This window comes from Eucalyptus grandis, chromosome 7, assembly GCF_016545825.1.
Source record: "Eucalyptus grandis isolate ANBG69807.140 chromosome 7, ASM1654582v1, whole genome shotgun sequence".
Taxonomy (NCBI): domain Eukaryota; kingdom Viridiplantae; phylum Streptophyta; class Magnoliopsida; order Myrtales; family Myrtaceae; genus Eucalyptus; species Eucalyptus grandis.
The window spans coordinates 33139973-33151443 of NC_052618.1; the positions used below are offsets into that span (position 1 = coordinate 33139973).

The window sequence follows — 11471 nt, forward strand, 5'->3', positions numbered from 1 at the left end:
CACTGTCGTCAGGCAATGCTTGTCCTGAGGCATCGACAATCGTATTTTTCAGCTCATGCATGATTACCAACAAAAGATGCAATTAGAGAAACTAGGAAAGTCAAATTCATCAATTGTCAAATAGAGTTTGCTAGTGCCGTGACATGGGATGTTGTGCTGGCCACACATTGCGCACAGAAGGATGTTTCGAGCAAAACGCTAACAGAGACCACACATTCATTAGTCCTCACATATCTCGCAACCCAATCCTAACACACAGTTATTAAAAACTCCTACAGAGCCAGCACAGAGAGAGAGAGAGAGAGAGAGACAGAGAGAGACAGAGAGACAGAGAGAGAGAGACAGAGAGAGAATGGAGGAGCGTAGCGTTGAAGCAGGAGAGGGGGAGACTGTGAGCAACAAGCAAGTGGTCCTGAGAGACTACGTGAATGGGTTTCCGAGAGAAGATAACATGGAAGTGAGAAGGAAGGAGATGAAGCTCGGAGTTCCTCAAGGATCGAACGCAGTGGTGGTGAAGAACCTCTACTTGTCCTGCGATCCTTACATGCGCCTCCTGATGACGCCAAACCTCCTCAACAGATTGCTCCTTCATACACTCCGGACTCTGTAAGCGAGCTCAATCTTACACTCTCTGGCTAAGGAATGTCTGGCTTATAATACTCAACTTGGCCCATCTTTTCTGGAAGAGCTACCCTCGGATGAATCTGGTCCTATGAGCCATGTTCATTACACCTGCCGGATCACGTGGTTCCCACGTGACGTGTAGTTGGTTGGACTGCGTCAATATCCTCGACTCAAAATATTCTTCAAAGACTCAATTCAGTCGAGCTCAACCTTGACTCAAATTATACAAGAAATTCAAATTAAACTTGGAAAGTTCAGTAACTTTTCATCTATTAGTCACATTTATACACATACGCATATACTTGATTAAAGTATATTTGATTAGGCTTGCCAGTTGCTTGAGTCAAGTATATCCAAACTCAAGCTTGTCCCGATTAAGAACTGCTCTTGAACTCAACTCTAACGAATCAAGCCGAGTTTCAATATCCTGCGAGTCAAACTTGAATAGCTTATGAGTACCTAGCTGGACTCGCTTTCACTCTTAAGTGGGTGCCCCTGCTCCAGAGCCAAACCAAGAAAATCGCTTACAAGTTTCAAAGAACATTGAGAGAGAAAAACCTAATCAAAGAGAGATATACTCTAAAAGACTCATTGATCTTACTCAGAACTCCACCTTTTTGTGTTAATTAACATGAGCTAAGCACATTTAACTACAATAGATTAGTGAGTCCATAAAACGGTAAAAACTAGTGAGCACCTATTAATGGGTTTGCAGCTCATGTAGAAATTAAAGCTAACACTCGAACATATTCATAGTTCGTCTTGGGATGATGTTTGAATGCAGCCTATAACTGGGTCCGGGGTGGCCAAAATTGTGGACTCGGGCAACCCAGAATTCAAAGTGGGCGACATAGTTTATGGCACGACAGGATGGGAAGAGTACAGCCTCATCACCAATCCTCAAGGCCTCTTCAAAATCCAGCACACAGATGTGCCTCTCTCTTACTACACGGGCATTCTTGGTAATACGTTAATTAATTCGAGTCTCTATTTGTTTGTTGGCAAGAATCATGCATATCAGTTTGCATCAATCGGCTGATTTCGTTGTGCATCTCTTTATTAGGTATGCCAGGACTGACCGCCTATGCTGGCTTCTACGAGGTGTGTTCCCTAAGAAAGGAGAGTACGTCTTTGTATCGGCGGCGTCCGGTGCAGTTGGACAGCTTGTGGGACAGTTCGCAAAGTTGATGGGATGTTATGTTGTTGGTAGCGCTGGGAGCAAAGAGAAGGTTTGCTGATTTTATCGTGTTTCAAACTGTGAATGATCCTCATGAGTTTGCCGGGGCTAAATCTAAAAATTTGTTAATAGCTGTTTTATATTCTTTACTTCCAAGCTATAGAGGTGAGTCTCGCTATAAGCAAGTTGTGTATTTCTCACTCATACTGCTCTATTTTTGGTCCCACACACAGGTTGATTTGTTGAAGAGCAAGTTTGGTTTCGATGACGCATTCAACTACAAAGAGGAATGCGATCTCAATGCAGCTTTGAAGAGGTTAGTAGGCACGAGACATGTCCAAAAATGTCCAAACACTTTATGTAGAAGCATGTCCTTAATAGCAAGATCTGACGCTAGGGTTGTTGTAAGTAGATGCATTTTAAAGAGAACATAGATAAGATTGCAGAGTTGCCCTAATAATTTGTATATTTTAACCTGTTGGCAGATATTTTCCTCAAGGTATTGATATCTATTTTGAGAATGTTGGAGGGAAAACACTCGATGCGGTGCTCCTCAACATGAGAGTTCGGGGCCGGATAGCTGTGTGCGGTATGATATCGCAGTACAACCTTGACCCGCCCGACGGCATCACCAACTTGATGCAGATCGTTTATGGCAGGGTCCGGATTGAGGGATTTTCGGTTTCAGATTACGTCGACCAATACCCAAGTTCCTGGACTTTATGCTGCCACACATCAGGGAAGGGAAGATAGTATACGTCGAAGACATTGCCGAGGGCTTGAGAGTGGACCATTTGCACTGGTCGGACTCTTTAGCGGCTGCAATGTTGGAAAGCAGGTAGTACTAGTAGCAAGAGAATGAGGAAGAAAACTTTGTGTCTGATCTACTCCACTGCAATGAGATTAGTGTGAGATTTTATAGTGTTACTGCTAACTATTTTTAAAAATTAAGTTATTAAATAAAAATGTGATTTAATATTTAAATATTATATTAATCCCCCTCATGCTTAGTGAGGTCTTTTGTCTAATACTAAGCTTGGAATTATTTCATTGGAGAGGCAAATAAGGGCTTTAAAAGATTCCAATTCAAGACCTTTGATATCATGTTGGGTGATCTTAGGCCTCTCTTTTTACTCTAAAGGTTATCTCAACTTTGATATTGTGAATAGCACTCAACTTTGGCTCATAATACTATTTCACGATCTGTTTATTTTGAGGAAAATTCACATTTTAAAAATTATTTTTCTAAAAGCTTATATTATTAGATGAATGTGTGGTAAAATATTTAAATATCCTATCAATTAGGTCATAGACCAAACCTGCTACACTCTATACTATGATTGATTGTCTCCACAACATCATAATGTTTTATCTCTGTCTCCGAGATTGCTCCTTTCCTCTCTTATTATCATATATGTCGATACTGATATTGTGAATAACACTACCTGCATAAAACTAACTTTGTCCTCCTTAGTTCTAAGCCTAGGTCCATTCAATGGTATCGAGCCTGGTTTCATTTATAATGATATCTGTTTCATGCGCTTAGTAGGTGAATCCAAGGTAAGAGGAATCTTTCACATTATGGCAAATCATTGAAATATTAGAAGCACCTATTTCCATTGTTGCAACTCCATCTTCTTTGCTCCTTCGATTTTCGTGTTTCAAATGCTTCTAAGATAGACTACCTTTATGAAGTCTCTTAGTGACGAAACTAAGATCTCCGAAACCCAAGCCTTCCCCTCATGAACCCATATTCTACTTTTTGCTAAACCCACTTCGTCATTTTCACCCATTCGCTCTATCTCGATAACTCATTCGCCTAGACTCTGAAGGAAGTAAAAGAATATGTCCAGTCCTCCAAGTTTGATCAACATCCTATTCCCGCCACTGAAAATGAGTACTTTGTTACCTCCGCATCCCTCTAGAGTTTCCTAGATAGTGGATTCAACAAGGATATTCTCATGTGCATTACGGAGCTGTTTGTCTTGCTCTTACTTTTCATGGTCGTAAAGACTTGCCACTGTGGCAAGAATTGCTCTATTGATACCAGGTTTTTAGAATACCAGATGCTTGCATCGGCATCGCTCAAACCACTTTGAATGCCGGAATGCCTTTGTGACTCTCGTATCCAAACTTCAATATTACTCTTTATGACCCTTAGTTACTCTCTTTTCTAAAAGTCCAAGTTCACCACCGGAGCTCCTCAAACCGCGACTTGAGTAGCAACACCGCACTATCAAATGGTTTACTGAGTACAGAATCATGCTCTTGACCTAAATTTCCACAATGGAAATGAAGATACTCTATTCATTTTCATGCATAATGACCAAGCATCCTGCATTCATGTTCCTAGACAAATCCCGAAGGAAAAGGGCTGCTTCTTTAGAAACTTGGATCACCAACTATGAAAAGTTGCATCGTAACAATAAACCTTTCCAAATAGATTCTCGAGTTTGTTAGAAAGAAGGATGGAACCGTTCCATCAAATTTGGCAAGGAAAAAGAAGAAAGTACTTCTATCTTCCAGACTCTCTTTATGATTGAACCATATGTCCTTGAGTCAATTTCTGAGCCAGATCCAAAAAAGCTTGTCAAATATTTCAAAAGTGATGGACATCCTGTTCATTACTACAAAGACTAGTATGGTCATTGTTTTCGGGATCCTTTTTGCCGATGTTCTTATTGTACAAATTCTCCCCGATGAGGTAGATCCATTTGCAAAACCTCCATCTTGGAGGAAGCATAAGAAGCCAAAGATATTATGTACCAAAGGTACTTAAACGGAGATTCCTTTGTTGATACTCTTGGTGAGTGTAATAAATTTCAGTTCATGGTTTCATATGCACCAACTCCACCACCGGGGTTTACGCTTCTCCATTAGTATCACCGCATCCACCACCATGACCTCCTCCATCTCCTCCTAAAAAGAAACTAGTCATTTCTCCGTTTTTATTATAAATTGTAAAGTGGGCAAAGAAACATTCCTACCACTTGAAGTTCTAGTATAAACACCACTTAGTTCTTCCATCGCCATGTTCCAAGAAACAGACTTTCCTCCTCTTGTTCGGGAAAATTCCAAACTCTCATTTCCCGCTCCGTAAGAGTTTATTGATCCATAAGGCGTATATAGGCATGTCCCTAAGATATCTACCCCCACCGATGTGGATGGGCATGGAAGACAAAAAGAAAACCTATTGTCGAAGCTGTCTTAAATTGGCAATCGAGACTCTTTTAGCACATAATAATGCTTTCTAAAGCAATTGATTCCAAGATTGGAATGTGCAACAAGACTTATGAAGATATGATGAAACCACTAAAAGATGCTTTCGCATTTCCAAAAGAGGCTTCATGCCTTGGAATCTGGACAACTTATAGGGTATCATCATCTTGAAAGTCCTAGAGCGAAAATAGAAAAGCTTAAAAAGCAAATCCAGATCATTGAGGAAGGAAGACTCAATCCACTTCGACTACTTTGCGAACAAGTAGCCTCTCCTCATCCACCACCTCGACATCTATTTTTGTTGCTATTATATATGTTCCTATCGTACAAGACAAGACAAATGTGGCCGAGATGCGAAATCGCCAAAGAACTCGGATCGCTTAAGGAAAGAAAAGGGAAAAGAGAAGATGCCCAAAGAATCCTCTCTTATTATAAGGGAGCCAAACCAAATGATGTTGTCAAACCCGTTGGAATCTTTTCTAAGAGACTTCGGTAATCGTGGAACCACACCGATCCCCGCTACTCCGTAGCCTCCATTATAGATTGATCCCGTCATTCCGACAAATCAGGTACTATTTCCAATAGAATCAGCCTTTCCAAATATCTTTGATACTGAATTAGATTCGGTATCTCTTTCGTCTTCATCATCTTTCTCAATCCCTACTATTGATTCCTTTCCCATAGCACCAATAACTTCATCAATATTCATGGCCGATCCTCCGTACCACAACATGGAATCAAACCCTTCGAACCGTAGGTTGTCCAGCCAAACAATTCTTTTCAAAATGTGTCCACTTCATCAAAACAATTGTTTACTATTGATGACATCCCTTATCACAAATGGCCAGAATGACTTGAAGAATTTCATACTTGGCTAAATACCCAAGCCATTACCAACCATGATAAGTATGATATTCTTTCAACTTTGTCACAAGATTCATAGGTAGCCTCAAACTTTGGTGGCAATTTGCGCTGTAACAAGATCAGCTTCACTTTTTACTCTCACCAAACTTTGGCCATGCCATTAATCTTTTATATCATTTCTTTGTGGGGAAACCATTTGATCTCATAGAACTCAAAAGAAGAGAATTTTTCGAAAGAATATGCTGCTCTCTTCAGAAAAACATCTCAATAAGCATTATCGTGAAATGCTTAAGCTCTTCTATCAAATTGAGCTGATGCAAATTTGAAGCATGTTTTCCTAACCACCATCCCCAAATAATTATCTCAAACAGTAAGAGAGAGAACCTTTCGTCTAAATAGAGAATGATCCAGATGTTCCATTGGGAGAAATCCAACAAGAAATTCATTTGTGCCTTGAAAATTGTGTATCAAACGCCAAATGATCTAGACTTATGTCAACAACAATAGAGAACTTGACGTAGCTTGTTCTCGCTAGAGGCTAAAGATCAAATGCTCCAAGAAAGACTGTGATGGTTCTTGTGGAAAATCTTCTAGAAAAAAGAAACACCTCAAATCCTCAAAATAAGGGTTTGGGAGAATCTGAGTCAATTGAGGACCCTTGATCCAATTCAACAAAACCTTTAAACCCGCGACACCTTCGAGAGGGTTGTGACACAAATGGAAGAGAAAAAGGAGAGTCCTTGGAATGACAAAGAACAAAGCTATAGAGAGGGAAAAGGGAAGGATCATGAGAAAGACAAAGATGAGGACACTTCGAGCAATATAAAGGGCTAGTAAATGAGAAACAAGTGGAAGGGACCATAACCAATAGAGAAGGAAAGTGAAAATGGAGAGGAAGATGGTGAGGGATTAACTATCAAATGGGAGGTTACTGGAGAGCCCAATGTTAGTGCCGGTGAAAATGTGGAGGACGACGGGGTTTGTGGAAGTAAAAGAAGAAGGAGCGGGAGTACGAGGCATAAAAAGAAGAATTGCTTGCAAGAGAGAAAATAGAGAGACAATTTGCAAAAGTGGAGAAATAAGATGCAAGAAAAAAATAAAATAAGGAAGTGGGACCCGTAAGGAAAAAGCATATGAAACAAAATAAAAGAATTGACCAATATTAATTAAAAAAATGATAACTTTTGTAGAGTTGTACTAACTAGTGAGCTGCCCCATAAGGGATAGTATGGTTAAAAAAAAAAATGTGTGTAGAAAGAAAAGTGAAAAAAGCGTGATTCTCTAAATAAATTATAAAAAGATGGTTCTTATCCTTTTATAATTTATGAGAATAAACTTTGAATTAAGGACCACAGTAAGTTTTTTCAATGAACTTTTTGAAGGAGTTTCAATACTATATTAATTTTGACTAGTCTTGTAGAAATTCTCAAAATGAAGTATACTTCACGAATCATAAGTCTTAAAGAAATTGTCATAAAAATATAATCCACATACATGATACTAAAGTATCATAAAAATGTTATCCGTCATAGCACATCTTCAACAAATAAATAATTATTATGATGCGGTAAAAATGTATCGGCAAATCATAAAGAAAGATTACCAATGAGATTCAAAAATGTTGTAAAAGGAAAATATGTGCCCGGCTGCTACTTCTCCTAGAAAAATATGATAAAATAATATTAGATTGTCATCTAATCAACCTAGCAATATTCGGTATGATTTACTAAGATTTCATATAATTAATTTTTCGTTATATGTGTTGATTCGTTAAGAAATATCAAATAAATGGTATGTGTTTTGACTCATTGAAGAAAAAATAAGGCAATTTTGATAAGCTATAAGACAATACTAACCAACATTCAGCGTCCAATAATTGACTTGAAGTATTAACAAATGCAATATAGATTAAGAGCCAACATCGTCCTATAAAATATATGGTTCTTCAATCATCCACGTCAATTCTATTGATTTCGATTGGGCATGATCAGAGAGCAAAGTTACATAGCCATCATCTGATCAAAATAGTGACACATCTATTTTCGTATATGATACATCTTCAAGAATTCTAAGATCCAAATCGGAGACCTATGTAGTATGAGTATACTAGTTAGAGGGCATTAAGACATTGAAATCCAGCACTTGTAATTTGACCAATAAAGAGAACGCCATAAATGAATGAGGTTCAATTAGGGGGAGCGTCTCCTGAGGGGAGTAGGTTTTCTTGCCAGCCAGTCTTGTCCTCCAATCAAGGCCTTCGTCAAATAAGGAGCTGCTTCGCTGTCTGTTAAGCTTCTTGACCAATCAACTCTCTCCGACCTATTAGCTCCCGGACCAGAACACTTGTATTCTCCATAGTACAGTGCTGAAATGTAACGGTCACCCAACACAACAGCAAGGAGGTAATTAGACATGCGAAAATGAGTCTGGGGCTGGAAAAGAAGTGCTAAATTGTAAGATTTAAAACATTTCTGTTTGATTTTTCATCAAGCCAAAGACAGACTCATCTATGTCGCCCGGCACTGTTCATTTATATAAGAGAAAAGGCCCTTGCTCCAAGGACAAATTTTCACAAAAACCTAACGAGGTTCATCACTCCCAGCCGGAATTATCTGCATACGTCAAAACGATAAAACTGCTCTCGTGCCATCGATCCCTCAGCATACCATAAGTTGAAATCATGGCAGGCATCGAATTTTCCACCTATTACCGAGACCACTAATTTAATCGATTTGGGTTGCATGACATCAAAAATCACAACCCAGAAATTTCATAATATGCACTGTAAAGGGATATGTATATGCAGAAGTAAAGTAGGAACCTGTGCGATTTCTGGTCGTCCCAATCCTCCCAGCCTTGGGGCAATATGGTAGCGGACAAGTAAGAGAGGGCAAACACAACCTTGAATATTCACCCCACGGCCTTCCCAGAAATGCACCGTTCGCTGCTGTGATCTTGCAATCCAGGAACACGTAGCCTGTGTTATCCGTCCCTGATTGCCTGTGCTGTGCCGTGATCGGCCCATTCTCCTTGAAATTGAGTGCACGTGGCATTTCTATGTGATCAACCACGTATGATCATCCATCATCAATTTCAAATCCACACAATGGCACGCTAGTGATTAGTAACTGCGCTTAGTTAAATTGCACTCACTTCAAATAGTGAAGCCGCGTTCCGCAGATGAAGTCCGTCCCGCCCTCAATGTAGCAGTTCTTGTAGTAGTGTCGCTCCGGCGTCATCCAGGAGAGTGTCCTGGTAAGACAGGATCTTGCACCTGTAGAACGCCGCCTGGTCTCCGGCCACCAGCGCAACTGCTCTTTCACCCTCCCGAATGTGTTCTGTATGGGTCGACAAATTCATGAGCCCAGCTTGAACGAATAGTTCACTTTATTACAAGAAATCGGACATTCACTTTTTGTTGTCGCGTCTGAAATTCTCAAATCACATTGAATGATGGTAATAATTTGCAGCACTGATTAAAATTACAAAATAATATAACGAGGAAGATAATATCAAATCAATGTCTATGTCATCTTTTAAAGCCTTAAATGGAAAAGTATAGATGTCAATGTACCTGAATGGTGAGATCTGTTCCAACGAAATTAGAAGCCAAGATCGAAACCGTGGGGGAGTAGAATATATCTCCGCTGTCGCTCCATGTGATAATGGTATTCGAAGCTTTCGTGCCACTTAATGTAATGAAGCGCTTGTTCACTGGGCACGACTATCTTCTCTCTGCAACATCGTACTCGTGAAGATGAATTTTAAGAATCCGGAAAAATGAGTGTGTCAAGCAAACTCTCATTAGGAACAAATTTTCCATTCGATGCCATGCAAGATATAGAAATCTTTTCATTTTTATTCTTTTTCTTTGAAAAACTAGAATTATTTGTCTGTGATCTTGCCAGTAGAGATGAACGTGCGTTGTTACCTAAACCTCAAACTCAAGATGCTTTAACTTTTCTATTTTTCCTCATGTACACATGATATGTCGACTGCATATGAATGTGTCTCAGTGCATTACGTCGAAAAGAGCGCAAGATTAGAGATAAATTATTCCGCTTTGTTTGATATTTCTAATTTGTGTTGTGACTGTATAATAACAGTACAAATCTCATTAGCTGGAAAGGATTAACTAAACTAATCTAAAATTATTATTTTTTCGTCCATATGATGGGTAAATCATAATTTTTTCCATTAATGGATGCTAAAGGTATTATCAGATAATGGATGAGTACGAGAATCACATTAACATGAGAAAGTGCGGATGTCCCTGAAATACTAATACGGATCACCTTTAAGGCAAGCATTGAACTTACCTGTATGTCCCGGGCTTGATCGATATGAAGACCTGTCGATCATTTTTGGAAGGAACGGCATCGATTGCATCCTGTATCCTCCTAAAATCTCCATTCCCGACTGGTCCACCACTACATGAGTTGCTTCAGACGCCCTCGTCGAAGCATGGTCGGCTCTAGATATCGACGGACAAAGAAGGATTACTAACCCCACGAACACAACCGTGAAAACTTCACGCATCTTCATTTTCTGGGTAAGCTGCGATCGCTCCGGCAGTCTAGGCGTGGTGATAGAGAGAGACGAACAAATCGTGGTGGGTTTTATATCAAACCAACCGCTTGGAAAATTGAAACCAAACTCGCGTCATATGGTCGTGTTGCAATGACAATTTCCTGCCCACCGAAGTCAACCGAATAGGTGACCCGTTGCCCAGAGAGAGAGGGTAGGTTATTCAGTGCATGAGCGGAGAGTGCCATGCAACAGTGCCCGGAAGAGGAAGTTCGAGCGGTTTAACTTCTAGCGATCTGTCTACTGCCATCTATCTCGATTGCGATTGCATGCATGCGTTACCACGTTTGACGTTACTAATTTAATGCGAGGTTTTGCTTCTCTTGATTGATCACCACCAGTTTTAGAATTACGTAAAGCTTAATGATTGCTCTATCCACCAAACCACTCGTTTGGAATTGCTTTATAGCTGTACATCGTGCGGATTGGTTTGGTACTGAAGAAGCTGTAGGGTTGCGTGAGTGAGAGGGACGTAAGTTTCTGTTCCCAATAGAGACACTATGATTTTTCACTATTAGGATTGTTATATTGCATGTTCGAAGCACCTTGAGATATATGCATCAAGTGATTGGCTTATTCAATCACTTGGCATGATGCATGTTGTTCATAATTTATTAAACATCCGATAGCTAGTAAGAAAAATCAATTTTGTATCTTTAGCATTCTCAGCCTACGATTGAGAAATGCCAAAATTGTCGATTCTCATTAGTTACTACACTTGCCAAAAATGGAGTTTTCATTCTTTGAGAATACACCTTGTCTAGGAGTGGAATGGAATTGTGGTAATTCATCTTTGTATTCGGTGCATGTTAGAGATTATGTACAAGCTCCTATGAGACTAATTGATTTAACGATTAAGGAACGAGAATACATGCATGTAGATGAGGCGGAAGATGCAGGTTGAATAAATGTTTCCCAAGTGGGAGAATGTTGAAAGTTCTTATAAATATGGGCTCACATTAATCACATAATATAGTATTTTAGACTGTGAAAAACATAC

At 39.6% G+C, this 11471-nt stretch overlaps 1 protein-coding gene and 1 pseudogene across 1 annotated transcript; one reads left to right on the plus strand and one right to left on the minus strand.

The window, feature by feature from the left end:
* The first annotated feature begins 294 nt into the window (after window positions 1-294).
* Window positions 295-2728, plus strand: LOC104453341 (2-alkenal reductase (NADP(+)-dependent)). The gene is given in 9 exon segments (XM_010067868.3): window positions 295-559; window positions 562-606; window positions 1409-1586; window positions 1688-1729; window positions 1732-1853; window positions 2035-2117; window positions 2287-2504; window positions 2507-2578; window positions 2581-2728. Coding segments are annotated over 9 exon segments (1050 nt in total). The 5' UTR covers window positions 295-352; the 3' UTR covers window positions 2664-2728.
* Window positions 2729-8638: 5910 nt separating this feature from the next.
* Window positions 8639-10496, minus strand: LOC120296093 (annotated as a pseudogene).
* Between the last annotated feature and the right edge of the window lie 975 nt (window positions 10497-11471).